At 60.7% G+C, this 19,091-nt stretch overlaps 1 protein-coding gene across 3 annotated transcripts in view; it reads left to right on the plus strand.

Moving 5' to 3' along the window:
- CRMP1 (collapsin response mediator protein 1) overlaps positions 1–19,091 on the plus strand; it is a 46,358-nt gene that overhangs the window by 19,394 nt on the left and 7,873 nt on the right. For all 3 annotated transcript variants that reach the window (XM_028506663.2, XM_036018667.1, XM_036018677.1), the window contains exons 2-9: positions 249–337; positions 1,719–1,903; positions 3,180–3,344; positions 11,678–11,739; positions 13,489–13,569; positions 15,631–15,699; positions 17,092–17,212; positions 18,065–18,221. In XM_028506663.2, the coding sequence (XP_028362464.1) occupies positions 249–337; positions 1,719–1,903; positions 3,180–3,344; positions 11,678–11,739; positions 13,489–13,569; positions 15,631–15,699; positions 17,092–17,212; positions 18,065–18,221 (929 nt within the window). The remainder of the gene's footprint in view (positions 1–248; positions 338–1,718; positions 1,904–3,179; positions 3,345–11,677; positions 11,740–13,488; positions 13,570–15,630; positions 15,700–17,091; positions 17,213–18,064; positions 18,222–19,091) is intronic.

Here is a 19,091-nt window from a genome sequence, read left to right on the forward strand (position 1 = left end):
GGGGTGCATGGCGTTCCAAGCAGGCAGCCCGGGGGAGGGCTCTCAGCCAGGGACCCTGAGCAGGGGCCCCGAGCAGGCGACACGGTGACCTCTCCCGAGACCGTGAGCCTCCCGATCAGGTCGGGCCTTGCTCAGTTACACCATGTGTTACCTTTGCAAAATGTGGGAGTGATTTTCACGGAAAGCTCAAAGGAAAAGAGTCCCCGGCTTCCCCCCAGTGACACTGGACCCTTTGCTTGGCTCTGCAGAGCGACCGGCTGCTCATCAAAGGCGGGCGCGTCATCAATGACGACCAGTCCTTCTACGCCGATGTCTACCTGGAGGACGGACTCATCAAGTGGGTTCGCCCAGCGGGCCTTCGGGGGGAGGCCGTCTCCGGGGCAGCCGGACCTGTGGAGGGGATGGAGGGCATGGCGTGGGGCGGGGGGGCCCGGCCCAGAATCGCTGTGCTGGGTTCCCGAGAACACGAGGGAGGGAGGGGGGCGTGGGGGGAGGTTTAGTTTAGACTGCGGGTGGGGGAGGAAGGGACTCCCATTTCTGGAGAGCCCCCAGCCCTGTGCCCGGGCTCGGCCACCGCCCTCCTGCGGGCCATCCGGCTCACACGGTGGCTGTGACGCACATGCCAGTGTCCCCGCTCTGTCGCATGGGAGTGGCGGGCAGGAGGTGAAATCTCTCCCCCACGTCACGGAGCCAGTAGTTAGGGGCAGCGCATGGATTCCAGCCTCGCACACCTGCCCAGACTCACAGCCCCTTCTCCCTCCTGCCCGGAATTTCCAGACCTGGGCCGAGGGGGCCGGGAGCGCGAGGAGTGTTTGGCTCCCGGACACAGCCTTGGCACTTAAAGGAAAGCCGGGCATGGGGGCCGAAGTCCTTCCTCACTTTCTCCCCGTGGGCTCGCTGTCCAGCGCTCCGTGACACGCAGGTCCAGCCTGGGGTGGCCGCCTGAGCAGAACACCCCAGGCTGGGCCATGGAGGCCACAGATGCTGATGTCTCAGCCCTGGGGCTGCAGGTCCGGGATGTCAGTGGCGGGGCTGGTTTCCTCGGAGACCCCTGACCTTGGCTCGTGACAGCTGTGTCCTCGTGTGGCCTTCCTCCCATGCATGGGCACTGCCGGTGTCTCTTCCTCTCCCGATGAGGACACCAGTCCTGTCAGATCAGGACCCACCCTGGTGGCCGCGTTTTAACTGAGTCGCCTTTAAAGGCCCCGTGTCCGGTCCTGTCATATGCTGAGGCCCCGGGGTTAGGGCTTCAGTGTATGAGTTTTGGGGAGGTCACGGTTCAGCCCCCAGCACTGCCTCTGGAAGCTCGCAGGGCAAAAGGGACTGTTCATTCTGTCCTGCTGCAAACACTCTCCTCTGTGTCCCCGAGAGGGGACTGGACTCTGGAGAGCTGTGTGGAGAACCCTTTCCCACTTGGTGGCGATGCTGGTCTCACCTCTGTTCGAGTCCGCTCTGCTGCCACCTCCCCCTGGAGGCCTCCCCAGATTAGCAGGCTGGTGAAGCAGCCCACCTTGTGCTCCCCATCCCTCTGCTGCACCGGTTTGTGACCACCTGCCCCTTGAGGGCAGGCAGGGACCTGCCTGCGTCATCTCTGTCCCTGTAGCGCCCTGCATAGGACCTGGCTCAGAAATGTTCCCGGGTGGGTCTGACGCTGCACAGCTGGCCGTCATGTCCTTTCCCGGTGAAGGACCAAAGCCGTCTCTGTTGTTTGTCTCCAGACAAATAGGAGAGAACTTAATCGTTCCTGGCGGAGTGAAGACCGTCGAGGCCAACGGGCGGATGGTCATTCCCGGGGGCATCGATGTCAACACGTACCTGCAGAAGCCCGCCCAGGGGATGACCGCCGCCGACGACTTCTTCCAAGGGACCCGGGCGGCGCTGGCGGGCGGCACCACCATGATCAGTGAGTTGTACCCGGGGCCTTGGGGATAGAGAGCGTGACTTGTCTGTGTCGCTGGCGTCAGCAGCAGCACACAAGTGCTCCATGTGCTCAGGGCCATTTGCTCAGGGTATAGTTGACTTGTGATTGTCACCACAGCCCGGCCATCACGTGCCGCTGGTGGCTCACACGATGGTTTTAGAGGCAATACAGGCACTGGACGTCTTAAAGTGTTTTAACGCACATTGAGATCAAATAACTAGCACCTCGGGGCTGTTACTGCATGGACAGAGACTGAAGTCAGAATTGAGACTTTTAGGAACTGTGAATTGATTTAAGGAAAGTGTTAAGTGACGATATGGATTATAGGGAGATAAAGCAGAACATTCCTGCACACACTGTTCCGATGGCTGAAGTTTTGGAACGAGTGACATGGGTATTATGAGGACATGCGTGGGAGTAGAGGCCCAGAGAGGTGAAGTAACCTTCTTAGGTTACACGGCGGGGAAGCAGTGGTATCAGTCAGTGTTGCTGCCGTACTGCTGCATAACAGATAGTCCCCCCCCCCCCAACAGACGCAGTGTGGAGCAGTAGGAGCGAGTTCAGGCTCTGCAGCGGACAAGACGGTGGGCATTTCGCCCCACTCTGGTTACTGGGTGACCTTGGACAAGTTCCTAACCCTCTTTGAGCCTCAGTTTCTTCATCTAAAAAATGGGGATATTCATATTCGTGTTATAGGATGGTTGTGAGGATTTCATGAGGTAATTTATATGAAGCCTCTGGGGCAGAATCTGATACTTAATAAGCATTTGATAAGTAGTTGTAATGCTGCAGATGACAATGACAATAACAGTGGTGGTGACAATGGTGGTAGTGAAGACTAAAGATGGTGATGGCAGTGTCCCTGCTGATGATTGTGATTTGGTGGTGACAGTGATGGTGGGGGTGATGATGATGGAGACTGGGGTGATGATGATGGTGACTGTGGTGATGATGATGGTGGTGGTGATGGTTGTGTGGTAAGGATGTTGGTGATAATGGTCGTGGTGATGTTGATGGTGGTGATGGTGGTGGTGATGGTGGTGATGATAGTCATGGTGATGGTGGTGATGGTGATGATGATGATAATGGTGATGGTGGTGGTAATGATGATGGCGGTAGCAGTGATGGTGATGGTGGTGATGGTGACTGTGGTGATGATGATGATGATGGTGGTGGTGATGGTGGTGATGCAGAGGCTACCGTTGGAGCAACCTTGGGTCCGAAACATCTTGGGATGTGACACATGTTTCTGTCCCAGTTGACCATGTGGTCCCGGAACCGGGGTCCAGCCTGCTAACCTCCTTCGAGAAGTGGCACGAAGCGGCGGACACCAAGTCCTGCTGCGACTACTCCCTGCACGTGGACATCACCAGCTGGCACGACGGCGTTCGGGAGGAGCTGGAGGTGCTGGTGCAGGACAAAGGTCAGTGGGAGCCCCGGGTGGGGGCGCAGGTCCGGAACCCCTATTTCTTCAGCGGATCTGCTTGTGTGGAGTTAGGACCCCTTCATCTGCGTCTGCTGCCAGCCCAGCTACGGGCTGTGCACTGCGACCCAGATGGGGGAAAAGCAGGTCCTTGGGGGTCCCCTGTTCACAGAATAAAGCCCGAGCTCATGACCTTGGCACACAGGGGTCTAGCCCGCACTCGTCTTTCTCTACCATCAACTCCCGGGGTGCTTGTTATCCTGGGTGCCGCCCCAAAACCCTGCTAACTGCTGGGCGTCCGCTCATGCTCTTCCCCGCCCGGATGCCCTTTCCGCTGCTCCGATACCCAGCTCAGCTGTCCCCTTCCCCGGTCCCCCAGGCAGGACTGCCTCCTCCCTGGGACATCCATCGCAGGTCACCTGGGCTTCTTTCGAGGCACCCTTCCCACTGTCCTTGGGCGACAGGACTCGCTTGGGGTTGTCTGTCTGGCTCTCCCATTAACCCCTGAGCTCTGCCAGGGCAGGGGCTGTGTCTGCACAGCTTGCCTCTGCTGGAGCTCGCACCAGGCGTCTCTGCCCCGTGTGGGCACTTCACTGGGGCGGGTCCCGGCCAGCGGGATCCGTGTGTGCTGTGGCTGCTAGAGACAAGTACATACAGATGACCGAAGGCCTGTGGAGAAAAGGGGACAGCGTGGCCACTCTCTCCCCTCAGATGCAGCTGACTGATGTCTCTCTGTCTCTCTTTCACTCTCTCTCTCTCCCCCTCCCACCTCTGTCTCCCTTCTCCTCCCCCTCTTCCTCTCCCTTCCTTTCTAACATCAGTGAGCATATCCTCAGGTGAGGATTAACAAACTAGATATGCCGTGTTTTCTCATTATAAAAGTACCATTACCACAACACACACAAAAAAGGCAGAAAATCAAGAGAAGGAAACACATTTCTTCCTCTGGTCCTCTTCCCGTGGCCACTTACACCATTAATGCTGCGGGCTATTGCCTTCCGCCCCCTGCCCGTTTGGACGAGTTTCTCCTTATATAGTTACACGACAGCGGCTCCGTGGAGCCCTGCTCTTGTTACTGCGCGTGTTGTGAGTAATCACGACTCTTCATTAATAACTTTCTAGTAGCTTAGGGCGGTTAATTTGCTCAGCTATTTTGTTTAATTGGGCACTGGGGATTTCCGTTTGCTGTACTTAAGTTGCGTTATGGCGAACCTGTTCGCATATAAACATCAGTTTGCATTTCTGGTTATTTCCCTCGATTTCCAGAAGTGACATTACGATTGTTTCAGGACCACAGCCCCGAGTGCCAAATGGCCGTCCTGAAAGGTGCGCCCACCCCAATGCCCGCACAGCCGCGTCTCTGGCTCCCTGCGTGTTCGCGCCAGTGGGAGTCCGGGCTGATTGGATGGGGGAGAGTCAGCCCGCTGTCATACGTGCGTTCTTTCGTTGCTCATCCCCTGAAGCACTTTGTGTGCGTTGTGTTCTTGGCCCCCCGAGGTGGCTGGGGCTTCGGGTGTCCGAGTGCTCCGCAGCAGGGAGGCCCCGCCCCTCCGGCGCAGTCCCCACCCCTCCCACGCAGTCCCCGCCCCTCCGGCGCTGTCCCCGCGGACCGTGCTCGTACTCAGCGCCGTGTGGTCGCATGAGGAGAGTCACAGTGCTGTGCGGGGCTCCTCCGTATCTGCAGCGTCCCTGTCCATGGTTCCAGTTACTGGCGGCCAGCTAGGGTCCGAGAATGTGAAGTGGAAAATTGCAGAAATAAACAATGCTTCTGTGTCCAGCGGTGCGCTCTCCGGAGTGGTGCCGCGAAGTCCCGCCCCGCCCCAGACTTGAACCCTCGCTTCCGGCACCTTACGGCCCCTCGGTCACTTGGCAACCCTATCGGCTGTTGCAGTATCGCAGGGCTGTGGTCCAGTCACCCTAGCGTTTACTTGGCAATGGCTCCCAGGTGCCAGAGGAGTGATGCTGGCCTTGTGGACACCATCGTGGCCATCAGGTGCTTCCTCTATCGAAAGAGCGGACGTTCTTGCCTTAATAATAAACGAAATCGTAGGCTGAGATGGCTAAGATCTCTGGTGAACGAGGCTTCTATCCGCGAGGCTGTGCAGAAGGAAAAAGAAACTTGTGCTGGTTCCCCTGTCGTGCCTTAGGCTGCAGAGTCACAGCGGCCGTGCGCAAGTGCCTGGCTAGGGTGGAAAAGGTGTCCTGCCCGCGGGCGGGAGTCACAGAGAGCCCGCATCCACCTGCTGTTCATTACTGTGTATGGTCACAGTTGTCCTGTTTTGTGATTAGTTACTGTTGGTCTCTTACTGCGCCTAATTGATGAGGTAAACTTTACCATAGGTGTGTATATAGGTAGGAAAACTCATACTATATGCAGGGTTTGGTGCTGTCCACAGTTCTGGGCATCCATGGGGGTGTCTTGGTGGTCCCTCACAGATAAGGGGGGACGACTGGGTCTTGCTGTCCTCACGTAATGTTAAGTCCGGAGCATTGTTCCTTGGCACCAGGGCCTTCAGCACATCTGTTTGAACAGCCCAGCCGTGGGGTCAGGGGGGGGGTCACCAGGGCTGCACCCATCACGAGAGAGCCACGGCCCCGTGGGAGGGGGCTCTGGGGGGCTGCACTCGGCACGTTGCGCTGGGAGAGGGCAGAGAGCTGTTTTCCTCCCTTGACCGAGGTCTTGTGAGGACAAGACTGGGCGAGGTTTGGGGTGCACTCGTGGGTTTTACGTGTCTGACTCGCATCGTAAAGCGCTTTTATCAACTGAAGTTTCAGAATTCGTACGTATTTACGGAAACAGTGTGGGAGCATGCGAAGTAAAGCTGATAATATGGTATTTTCCTTTCCTGCTTGTAATGCACACGCTGAATCTTTGAGTATGTACCTACATGTCTTATGTCCGTATATGTACACGCACTCACACATGTGGTTTTTACATACATGGGGCTATAATGTGCACGCCATTCTGCCTTATGCTTTTTTCACCCAATAAAATGTCATTGACTACCAGACCTCTCCACCGAGCAGCTGTGTGACCCGGGGTCAGTCTCACTCCACCTCTCTGCCTCAGTTTCGCCATCTGGAAACCTGTTCTTCCTGCAGCACTGCAGGCCTGTGGTAAGGATTCTGCATTACTGGTTATTAGTTTATTAGCATCCCCTGTCACTCACTGTCTGTGGCAGTCCTGGGTTGATCTGTCACCAGCCAGTGACTTTTTACAAACCGTGTTGGCAGGGCCCCAGAGAGGCAGGAAGTGGCTGTGCGCCCGTTTCCTGTGGCCCTCGGAACAAAACCCACCACCTCGGGGTTTAAATCAACACAAGTGACTGCCTGGCTGCCAGACGTGGGTTTCGGGGGCCAGGATCTAGGGGGTGGGCTGGGGGCAATCTTCTGGGGGCTCTGGGGAAGGACCCTTGCCTTTCCGAGCTCTGCGGCCTCCCGACCTCGGCTCCATCGTCCATCTCCCTCTCGGACACTGGTGACTGCGTCAGGCTCACCCCAAAACTCCAGGGTGGCCTCTCATCTCGGGCCCTTGATCTAATCCCGTCCGCAGCGTCCCTCTGCCCGGGAGGGACATATCCACAGGTTCTGGGGACCCCGGAGCAGGCATCTTTAGGGGACCTGCCCCCCACAGAGGGCTCTCTGGATTGGCCGAGGGGTGCTCTGAACCCTGGATGCCCTTCCCGTCTGCCCTGAGGAAGGACGGGGGCCAGGCACGTCACACTCCAGGCAGCCAGGCAGCGGGCGTGGTGCTCTGGGAAGGGCGTGAACTCAGCTCAGCAGTTGTCTTGGGGCGAGTCAGTCAGTGGTTTGGTGACAGCTGAGGGTCCTGCGCCTGCGACTCTCCCGGAGGCTGGGGGTGGGGGTGAGGTCTTTATTCCTGAAGGGGGCCCCGGGGCTCAGCACAGCACCCCCTGCAGGTTGTTTCCGTTGTTCGCCGTGGGAGAAGGAGCCACCCCCGTTGGGGTGCCATGCTGGCCGGGGCAGGTATTTCTGTGAGCAAAGGCTGGTCGTGGACGTGGGGCACTCCCTGCCCTGCAGCGGGTGGGGGCTGTCGGAGGTGGTGGGTGGGGGGCGGCGGTGAAGGGGGGCTTCCTGGAACGTAGGCCAGGCCCAGCGGCTGCGCCGACCTGTGCCAGGTGGTCACAAGGTCGCTGCTCTGTCTCTCACCTTTTCATCTGATAAACCGGGCAGTTACTGTTCTCCCGCCGTCTCTCGGGCTCTCGGGCTCTCACGAGTGCACGATGAAAGGACTGTCACACCCTTGCAGAAAGCAGCAGCTCTCAGCCCTCTGGCCGCCCGGGACCGCGTCCTGCCCTCGCGCTTCCTGGCCGTGTGGCACCGGCCAGTGGCCCTGCCGGCCCCTGAGGCTCTTTCAGAGGCTCCTCCGCACCCGTCGCGTCAGGGCCCTGGTCCCGGGCACGAGACCCGCCGTGCGGGCTCCCTGTCGGTTCTCCAGCAAAAGAAGGAAACAACCCAAACGGCAGACTCGGGGTGGCAGGGCACACGGGAGGTGGCCCCTGCACACCCTGGGGTGGTACTTGGCCCTGAAGAGAGGGGAGGTCTGTCCCATGCCACGCCGAGGATGAGCCTGTGGAGCCCGGCGTGAGGGGACAGACACCGCACGGGGGCACTCTGGGTCCCTAGGGGAGTCAGATCCGTACAGAGAGCAGCGTGGCCGGTGCCCGGGGCAGGGGCGGGTGCCCAGGGCTGGGGGCTGCTGTTTCGGGGGGACAGAGGTCCGGCTTTGCCAGCGGGAAGAGCTCTGGAGATGATGGGGGGGGGTGTTGCTGGCCAGTGTGGATGCACATAACGCCACCGACCTGGACGGGTAATGGCTTGCAGACAGAAAGACGGGGTTCTGTGGAAAGTCACCCCACAGGGCGATGGGATCGTAAACCCCTAACCGGGCAGGTCACGGGGACTGTTGCACCCCAGACGTGTGGCTTCTTCAGTCGCAGGCTCATCCGTGCCCTGGGCCGGCCCTGCCCTTGTTCTGTGCCTCTCGGTAAACCCCTCGGACGCTGGCAGTGCCGCCCTCGGCAGGGCCCGTCCTGTGGGCCGCTCCCGCGGACGATGCCAGGTGGACGTCGGCGCCAGAGACGCCCGTGCCCGTGGGGAATTTCCCTAAGAGCTCACCAGAGTCACGGGGGCGGCAGATCGGAGGAGGGTTTGCGGTCTTGCTCCTGGGCTTGTGTTATCGGTTTGGCTTAAGTAAACTCACAAAAACTCTGTGGAGGTCTGGGCGTTTCTCACGGCGACAGGTGAAGGTGGCACTGGTCACGTTCTGTGTGTTCCACCACCCCCACCGGTGAGGAGAGAGAGCAGGTGGTTACTGGCTCCCGGCTCCCTGGGCGGGTGCTGGGTTTGGGCTCCGCTGAGCTGCCCTGCGCTCACAGCCTGGCTCGCTCATGCCCAGGCCTCCGCAGGGACGGCTGGGGCAGGGGGGGACCCCTCTGTCTGTCCCTGGTCTCCAGCCGGCTGCTGCATCTTCCCCCGGCGGTCCCAGGAGGGGGAGAGCGGCCTGCTGGACCGCTGTGGCCGAGGCCGGGGACCTGTGCGCGGCCACCTCTGCGTCACTGTTGGCCAGAGCGGGTCTGACGCCAGCTCACGTCCAAGGACCGGCCAAACAGACCTCACCTCTTCACAGGAGTCGCTGCAGAACTTCCGTGAAACTTTTCAAAGCAGCCTCTTGTATGTCTTTCTATCTCCTATCTCTGCCTGCAGTGATCTTGCGTGCTTGTTTGTTGCTCGTTCCCAGCAGAAGGGAGACAGGGGTCCTTTCCTACCCTGTGTGTCGGGTTTGTGGAGTGGCCCTCACACGCAGTGAGTGCTCGGAAAGTATTTGCTAGTCCTGGCTGGCGTAGCTCAGTGGATTGAGCGTGGGCTGCGAACCAAAGCATCGCAGGTTCGATTCCCAGTCAGGGCACATGCCTGGGTTGCAGGCCATGACCCCCAGCAACCGCACATTGATGTTTCTCTCTCTTTCTCCCTCCCTTCCCTCTCTAAAAATAAATAAATAAAATTAAAAAAATTTTTCAAAAAGAAAACCACACATCAAAGATGTCACTTTATGTGTTATTACAAGATTATCCCAGTCAGTCATTAATAAAAACTGGGACCGGGTCAGCTGCCCCGACAGACAGACCCTCCACAGTCCCCGCCACAGTCCTCCCCCCTCCTCCCCCCAGCAGTAACCACTGTCTGGTGTTCTTAAAAGAAGAGTTTTCAAACCTCTGTTAAAATTGTTGCAGATACGTTTACTGTATTGGTTTTTGCTTGTTATTTTGACTTTTTAAGAATGAACTTATACCTCTGGCTGGTGTGGTTCAGTGGACTGAGTGCTGGCCTGTGGACCAAGGGGTTGCTGGTTCGATTCCCAGCCAGGGCACTTGCCTGGGTTGCAGGGCCAGGTCCCCAGCAGAGGGCGCAGGAGAGGCAACCACACATCAATGTTTCTCTCCCTCTCTTCCTCCCTCCCTTCCCCTCTCTCTAAAAATAAATCTTTAAAAACACAGAATGAACTTATGGAAGATTTTCGTTTCTGACAAGTCAAATCTGTCATGGTTTTTTCACAGAAGGTTTTCATCTGAGATACCTCTACCTTATCCCTTCCCTCCACCCCTGAGTACTGGTTTTAGGGTGTTTTTATTAAGTCTGCTGTGTTTTCTAACTCATTTTTTCTGCTTTTGTTTGTATTATTTACTTCTAATTTCCGGCGAATTTTCATTTATTTTACAATTTTCTATCATGGAAGCTTACTCTTTCCCTCTCTCCTGTAAAAATAATGAGCACACCTTGGCCGGTACGGCTCAGTCGGCTGGAGCTTCATCTCGTAAACTGGACGTTGCAGGTTCTGTTCCCGGTCAGGGCACACATCGAGGTCGCAGGTTCGGTCCCCGGTTGGGGCTTGTGCGAGAGGCAGCTGATGGGTGTCTCTCTCTCCTTTCCCCTCTAAAATCGACAAGTATGTCCTCAGATGAGGAAAAAATAATCATGATGAAGCATTTCAGGCTGTGAATTCACCTCTCTTTCTGGTTTTACTTGTTTGCCCTGGATCTTTTATAATACGCTGAGCTTTTGTTTTTGTATTTAAAAAAGGGTTTATCTCTACAAGGAATATGATATCAATTAACCATCCTGTTATTTTTGTTTAAGCCTACTTGATTAGGAAAATCGATACATTTATGTTAATCTCTGCATATTTTTCTTTGAATTTTTTGAGAACTTTTGGCAAAGAAAATTTTTGTTGCAAAGACTTTTTATGCAAGAAAAGATTTTTGGCTTGTGTTCGCTATTGCTTCAAATAAAAAAAGTCTGATCCGGTTCATCCCTTTGCCTTAAATTCTTCATTTGTTTTTTTTATCGGGCTGTTTTCTGATTTCATCATCAAATGTTAATTGCACGGTACACATTATGGGCATCCAGATGGATGGTCCAGGAAACATGGTCCTTGCCTTCAGGCCACGGAAGGTGAATTAGGGACAGGTTCTCCCCCACCCCCACCCCCCCCAGCACACGCGCACACACATACACACACACACACACACACACACGGCTCCTGGCCTGGCTCCGTGCCTCTGCCTCCCCTTCCCCCTCCCGTCTGCCACCCGGTCTCCACTCCGCTTCCGGAAGAACGTTTTGGAGACAGAAGGTCTGCTCACGCCACTGCCTTTAAAAGCGTTATCTCCTGGCTGGCGTAGCTCAGTGGATTGAGCGTGGGCTATGAACCAAAGCATCGCAGGTTTGATTCCTAGTCAGGGCACATGCCTGGGTTGCAGGCCATGGCCCCCAGCAACCGCACATTGATGTTTCTCTCTATCCCTCTCCCTCCCTTCCCTCTCTAAAAATAAATAAATAAAATCTTTAAAAATATTGCCATCGATGGTGCAAGGCTGCCTCATGCATGCCCCGAGTGCCCCCGAGCCGCACCCTTCAAGGTGGTTGTGACTTTGAGTTGCGTTGTTTGTGTTTTGCCGTAGCAGAGCTCCCAGGGAATCTAAACACACACACACAGGCTGTCTTCGCTTCAGCCACAGGGCGCTTTCCGGTTCCTGCACGTCCGAGGCCCCCTCCTCGGTAGCCCCGCACACCCCCTCGTCCCTCCCATTTCTCCTCCCTTCTCCCTGACTCTTCCCTCCCCACCCCTCTGCCCTCTCCCCTCCTTTAGATTCAGCTTGGAGGGGCTCCTCGGACCCTCGCCTGCACCCCCAGGCTGGGCGTGCACCCTTCTTCCCTGGCTGTTCCGCTCTGCGCTGTGGCCGCCGCTGTACGGGGAAGACACGCTTCGTTTTCCCTAAATGCCCTTTCTGCTCTCTTTGTGTCTCGAACAGGTGTCAACTCCTTCCAGGTGTACATGGCCTACAAGGATCTCTACCAAATGTCCGACAGCCAGGTAGGCGCTGCCGCGGGCCTGCTCTCCTCGCCGGGCAGGAACGGCCGGGGGTCCAGTCCTGCTTGTGCCGCTGACTGAACTGCCACGTGGCCCTGTGTGTCGGTGCCCCTCCTGGGCCTGTGTCCCTTTCTGGCTGCCCAGCGTGGGGTGGAGCGGGGACCCGGCTCGCCCTCTGCATCGCCTAGAGAGCCCGTCAAAAACGCAGACCCCCGACCCCCTCACAGATGCTCAGGGGTAGAGCTTGGGAGTTTGTTTCCTGGAAACTCCACCGTCCATTCTGGGGCTCAAGCCAGGGCGGGGACCATCCCATGAGCGCTGACCCTGGGGGACGGCCCTGGCTGCCCCCCGGCCGATCACAAGCTGCCTCCTTTCTCAGTCCTCTCGTGTGTGCGCAGCGTGTGCCTCTCCGGCCTGGCTGCCGTCAGACTGCCGTCACCGGGAGGAAGTGAGCTGGGGAGGATGACTCTCTATGTAGGACACGTGTGGGCTTGCTCGTTAGTGGGCACCTGGCCTCCCTCCAGTGGGGCTGCTGGCTTTGCTCTGCCCTCAGTGCCCTGCCCTCCGGTCCTTAAGAATCCGGGCGGTGTGCGGTGGGGGGCGGCGCGGATGCTGCAGCCTGGTGGCTCAGCTGGGAGCTGGGCGGCCGGGGGCGGCTTTCCCGACCGCTCTGTGCTGTGGGCTCAGGGGCCGCCGGAGGGTGAAGTGATTTACTACCAGTGCCCCGCCCGCAGCGGGTGCCCCGGGTGTGAAGAAGCTGTTTAATCATTGTCACCGTAGAGTGTGACGTACACGGGAGAAGCACGTGCCTGCCTTCCAGCCCCAAACGCCAGGGTCAGAGGGGGTCTCACCCCGAGGCGCCCCTCCGTGGGCTGAGCGCCGGTGAGGCTTCATGCACGGGGAGCGCAGCACCTGGCGTTCGACATCGTTGCTCATTCCACCCGTGTCGTCCAAACGCAGCCCTGGGTACAGAGGGCGCCCCCCCAGGAGGCTTTGGGCACGGGTCCTCAAAAGCGCTCCACGCCTCCCAGCAGCCCCACCCCCGCACCTGCTGCCTGCATCTGGACGGTGGGGAGCGAGGTCGCCTGGCACCCGGGGAGAACACAGTCAGGCTCTGAGAGCCCTGCGGGGGGGCGTGGTGGCTTTGGGCCTCCAGCGTGGGAAGGTTGGATGCTGCTCCTGCGTGGGCGGGAGGAGGACCTGGGCGGTGGGCGGGGCCCGTGTTGGCCGAATCCGGGGACGCCGGGCAGGTTGTGTGTCACCCGAGTGTTGGAGTGACTGGAGAGTGTGCCCCTCCCCCACCCCACCGTGCTCCGTCGAGGGACGAGGTTCAAGTTTTGTAAGGGGCACAGCTCCCGAGGTCTGCGGTGCTGGCCGCACGGGCCTGGCGGGGTCGGCTGCACAACCGCAGGGGAACGGAAAACGACGTCCCGGCCCCAGCGGCACCGCGGGCGGGGCTGCGATGGCGCGGGTGCAAACAGAGCCAGAGGCGGGGACAGGCGCCAGAGGGAGGGAGCTGTCCAGCTGGCTGTGACGTCCATCAGTCCTGCCCCACCCCGGCCTCCTCAGGGTCAAGGGCAGATCCCTCCCAAGGTCACTTGTTGCTGATCGAGACACGCCATTCATTATCCGTAGCAGCTGTGTGTGTTGCTTCTGCAGGGGGCTGGGAGTGAAGGCAGTGTGAGCGGAGGGGCGGTCTTCGCCGGTGGTCCCACCACTCACCTCAGCCCCACCCCGTCTCTCCCTCCCCAGCTGTACGAAGCCTTCACCTTCCTGAAGGGGCTGGGAGCCGTGATCCTGGTGCACGCGGAAAACGGAGACTTGATAGCTCAGGTGAGTGCTGTGCGCCACGCCATCCCCCCTTGCACCTCCATCTGCTTCTCCGTGTCGTGTGACAGAGGGGGCGCAGGCGTGGAGCAGCAAGGTGACTGGGCCGAGTACCAGAGGGTGCACCCCACCTGCAGTGAGGCCCCTGGCAGGCCCCGGGGTCTGTGCACCTCGGTCTGCTCACCGGTCCCACGGGGGTGATAGCATTACCTGCCCCACACCCCTCGAGGGTCTGGTCCTTGGCCTGATCCACACGGACGGGGGGCTGCACGGGGCTCAGAAACCAGGAGGTGGCTCCCTGGGAGCCTCTTAGGGGTCGCCCACCGCACACAGCTCGGGTTTGCGGGATTTGAACTTCCTGAACCCGGAGCCGTGCGGCGTCCTCTGTCTGGCTGCGGTTGCCCGGTACCGGGTCTGTGAGATTCGCCCCTCCCGTTCCACGAACCCGTGGCCTCACTTTCCTGTCCCGGGACAGAGTTCTGCTGCGGGAGGGGGTCAGCCTGTTTTCCCTGGGGGGTTTGGGGGGTTTCCACTGGGGGAGGCCATGGTGCCCTAAGCTCCCATCCGTGGCCCTGCTGGTTCAGTTACACACACATGTTCTGTTACACACACGTTCACACCTGTCCGTGGGTCCCCAGGAGTGGGATGGCTGGGTGGTGGCGGTGTCACTCAGTGCCAGCAGCTACTGCTCAATGGTTTCCCAGTGAAACTGGGGGACCCCCTGGAGCCCCCGTGCTGAGCTTTACATGCGGGGCTCCTCCACTCCCCACCGGGAACTTCAGAGTCCGCTCCCCGGGCTCCAGGCGTCTGCTGCCTCCCGGACGTCTGCTCTGCAGACCCCGGGCGTGGCCTCTGCTGTCTCCTGTGCACTCTCTCGGCTTTTGTGCGCTTCCCTGACCCTTCAGCGGGGTTTCTGGGGGAGCGAAGTCCCGCGGGTGCTCGGCCTGAGGTCTTTTTCCAGAAACACAGCTCCCATTTTGAGGGGTCTGTGTGTCCTTCCCCTCCCCCTCCGCCTGTCTCTCCCATAGAAAGAGTCCCTGGTGTTTCCACAACCCCCCACAGGGCTCTGTCCCGCTCACTACACCTTTATTTATGCACGCACCCCTCCGGCAGTGGGAACTGCTCCGTGGCTCACTCAGACCTGCCCACCATGAGCTCTGGAAGTCGCTTCCCGGCCGCCTCCATCGTAAGCTCAAGCGTGATAACCACGGAGGCTGCGGGAATTGGGGTTTTTCCCATGGGGGACCGGGACCCAGGCTCCCGGCAAGAGTGATGGCCCTAGAAACGGCGGAGGTTAAAATTAGCACCCACACCGCTGATGTCTTCGCAAAGGAAAAAAGGAAATGTTTTGGAGAAATGGAAGTGTTCCTGGTACGAGAAAACCTCAGAGCAAATGGGCTTGAATCTGGGCCGTTCCCTCTGGGAGCCACGTCAAGGTCACACGACGATGAACTCGAGGCAGAGGCCTCCCGCAGGAAAGGGGGGGGCGGTTCCGGGAAGGGGGCACGGTGGAGAGACCCTGAGAGCCGGCTGCCGGGAGCGGCTCCCCGACCAAACGCCAGGTGTTGCGCTGCCGGCTTACACACGCGGCCTCACTAACTCACGGCGGGAACTCGGGCACGCTTGTCCCCAGCGTGAGGGGGAGAGGCCTGGGGCTTGCCCAGTGGCCCTGAGTCACAGAGACGGGCCTGGAGCGGGTCTCCCAGTTTGGAGAGCTTCGATCTGGGTGTCACCTGTCTCCCCGAGGGAGAGCCCTGTGGCAGAGGCTCGGAGCCTGGGAGGGTGGGGGTGGCCTTTGAGCTCACCTGTCACCCCCGCCTCTTCTGTCTGGTCCCGGGGGATTGCATGGAGCGCAGGTGTGATGCAGGTGTCCGGGGCGGCCCAGGGGAAGGCGGGCAGGCACAGTGAGGGTGCAGGGGCACCGGATCTCCGGCCCAAGTCAGAGCCTGCTGACCCCTGCCGCTCTGGGCTCCTCTGTTGGTCCTCCTGAGGGAGGGGTGGTCAGAGGAGCGGCCCCTCCCAGCTCCGATGTTCTGGGGTCACCGATGCCTTGTCCTTGTCTTGCAGGAACAAAAGCGGATCCTGGAGATGGGCATCACGGGGCCCGAGGGCCATGCTCTGAGCAGACCCGAGGAGGTAAAGGGGTCTTGCATGGGTGTGACCCCGACAGCGCCACACTTGCCCAATGCTGTTCCCCCTGGGACAGCCCAGCCAGAGCCCCCGCTCCCCCCCCACCGCCCCACTCTGCGCCCCTCTGTGAGCGTGCCAGCACACAGGGCCCCCCCGGGATCTGCCTCTGACTCCGGCGCCTGGCCAGCTGCAGGCCCGTCCGAAGCGCCAGGGAGGGGCCCTGCCCCCAGAGCCCGGGCAGCCCAGGCGGAACATCACGCCAGGCCCCAGGGACAGTCGGGTGTCCACACTGGATAAGGACCGAGGACTTGGTGTGTTCAGTGTGGAGGCGGAGCCACACGTCCCAGGCCTCGTGCCCGTGGGACAGCTGCCCCCGCGTGCTGCCCGCTGTGCTCCCGGGACTGGGAAAGGGTGCACGCCCCTGGGGGCAGCAGAGTGTGTGAGCGTGTGCGTGAGCCTGAGTGTGTGCATACGAGTGTGTGAGCGTGTGTGCACGTGCAAACGGCACATGCCCTGTGTGTGAGAGCATGTGTGTGCACATTGCACGCCTATGTGGGGGTGTGCGTGCACAGTTGTGTCTGCGGGCATGCAGGGCGGGAAGAGGAAGGCAGGCAGGGTATCCGGGAAGCCCTTGAGCTGAGGATGCTCTGTGTCCTCATCACATCCGTCTGTCCTCCCAGACCTCCCCGGCTCTGGGCCCCGGGCGGTGCCGGACACCTGGGGACACAGCTGGAGGAGACAGACCCCTCCCCCGGGGCTCCACATGGGGGCGCCACTGCCCACGAGCTGCTGCTCCTGGTCCCCAGTGAGAGGTCAGGGCTGGCCTGCAGCGGTGCTCACAGACTCAGGCCCCATGGACGCCACTGCCGGAGCTGCGTGGGGGCAGCAGGACCACGCCTGGGGCAGCACAGGCTGGGGATTACAACTGTGCAGAACGTAGCTGGACCTGTTGTTCAGGAAGCGCCGGCCTGGAGGGGCAGAGACCCAGCCCAGCGGCCGGCGGGTTCAGCTGGGGGAGTGGCGGGAGGGAAGGCAGGCACGGCGGCCCAGGGGGCTCGCTCACATCAGGAATTTAAATGCGTGACCGACCACCCCAGGGCCCTGTCGACGCTGCCTAGCTTACCTCCTCCTAACAGAACGTGCAGAGTTCTTCCCAGCGGGGTGAGAACGTGATCCTGCCTCCAGCCCTCTAACCAAACCCACTCTGGCTTAACATTTTCTTTCTTCGTTTAAACCTACACTCTTTTCCCTTCCTCTGGGGCAGTAGGGTTTCCTCTGACCACGCGGAAGGGAAACGGGAGCCCTCCGGCCCCAGGAGAGCCCTGGGGACTCGGGGTGGGGGACGGCGGCCCCCGCCCCCGCCCTCCGGTGACCGGGGGTCTGCTGTGTCCCCCCCAGCTGGAAGCCGAGGCCGTGTTCCGGGCCATCACCATCGCCGGCCGCGTCAACTGCCCCGTGTACATCACCAAGGTCATGAGCAAGAGCGCGGCCGACATCATCGCCCTGGCCAGGAAGAAAGGTGGGCCGCCCGGTGACTGGTTTCCCGAGGACGGCGTGGGGGGGGGCGGGTCTGGCAGGTTCAAGTTCGCCAACAGAGCCCCCACCCTGGGCAGAGACTCACTGCCCGTTGCTGAGCCCCAGCCCCGTGGGCCTCCCGCATGTTTGGGCAGGAAGGATGGGGCCGGCGGTTTTAGATTTGAGTCCCGAGGCCCGTGTGCGGTGTGGGACCTCGGGCAGGCGTGTCCGAGCCGCCGGGTGGCTGGGTGGTTGCCGCAGTGCTGCGGGACGCACCGCCGGGATCCTTCCGCGGGGGCAGGTCTGGCCCCTCCCCGGAAGGCGGGGCGGGACCTCGGGGTGGGGGATGCTCAGGCAGCAGAGCTGAGGGTCGGACGCATGGCCCAGCCCCCAGGCCGGGCCGGGGCGGCTCCGAGGCAGGTCGCGGTCTCGAAGGGGTCCCCGTGCACTGAGCCGCAGGTGCCCGCAGCCGTGACTTGGGGGTCACTCTCCAGGTCTGGACTTGCTTCCCCTGCGTCACATCCTCAGTCCCCAGCCGCCGTGAGCTGGGATCACCTCCCCAGTGTGACACCTGAACCTGACCCCTCGCTTGGCGGTCCGCTTCTGGCAGAACCCTGACCGCACAGCAGGACACGACTGGGTGCCTCGTGGCCAGTGCAAATGCTCACTGTGCGCGTCACCGGGGGCCGGGGGGCGGGGGGCGGGCTCTCTGGGGCGAAGCCTGGCAGGAGGACGGACGATGTATCCCCTTCAGCCGACCTGTTTTCTCCAGCTGAGACCTCCTCCTTTTTCACACGCGCACCTCCCACGAGAGACCTTTCGCTCTTAACCGTGCTCGTCTGTGTTTGCCCCCAAGGCCCCCTGGTTTTCGGCGAGCCCATCGCGGCCAGCCTGGGGACCGACGGCACCCACTACTGGAGCAAGAACTGGGCCAAGGCCGCGGCGTTCGTGACCTCCCCTCCCCTGAGCCCGGACCCCACCACGCCCGACCACTTGACCTCCCTGCTGGCCTGGTGAGAGCGGGCGGGGGCTTCTGGGGCGGAGGGAGAAGGGTCCAAGGGCTGAAGGGCGGAGACCAGGCTGCCTCAGGCAGGGAGGGCCAGGCCTTGGGCTGGAGGCAGGGAGGGCTCAGCACGCAGCTCCCGTTGTTCACGACAGGCCTCCAGGAGCCCTTCCTTTGTGTGCTGCCGCCTCTGCTCCCGCAGCGACTGTGGGAGCTCCCTTGTTTGCCCCCCGCCGCCGCACCGTGGATATCGGGGAGCAGCCAGGGTCAGGAGCACGGAGGGCTGTGCCGCTGTGGGCAGGTCTCGTCACCTGTGATGCCCCTCTGCCCGGCTTGGCGTGTCGGCAGGGCTGGCAGAGACAGTGTGAGCAAGGGCCTGGAATTTCGGGCTCACTGAGTGGCCTGTGTGCCGCGCTGCACGCACACAGTAGGAACACAGCCATGGTCACCCCTCCTCTGTGCACACAGCCAGGCGAGGGGAGAGCCCTCGGGGCTGGGAGAGAAGGGCAGGCGCAGAGGCTCGCCCCCAGCGCCAGGAGACTCGCAGAGGCTTCTGGGAGCCGGCCACAGCCGGCCAGAGCCCCGGGATGCGTGGGAGTTCGCGTGGTGGGCGGGGAGGGGATGGGGCTTCTGTTCGGGAGCCGCTCAGGGGTCGAGAGTGTGTGCCTGCCGCGGAGATCTGGGTCCCCCCAAAGATGCGAAACCCTGGGCTTGCTCAGCCAACGGCTTCCTCTTCGCTGGCAGCCTGGTGCCAGGGGGCGGGGGGCAGCTCCAAGGCCAAGGCCAAGTTCAACACAGGCCCCCACGACAAGGCTGAGCCCCACAGCCAGGGGTTGGCAGGATGCTGACCAAGGGCTCTGGACTCTGGCCACTTCTCGCC

The sequence above is a fragment of the Phyllostomus discolor genome, chromosome 1 (genome assembly GCF_004126475.2).
Source record: "Phyllostomus discolor isolate MPI-MPIP mPhyDis1 chromosome 1, mPhyDis1.pri.v3, whole genome shotgun sequence".
Classification (NCBI taxonomy): domain Eukaryota; kingdom Metazoa; phylum Chordata; class Mammalia; order Chiroptera; family Phyllostomidae; genus Phyllostomus; species Phyllostomus discolor.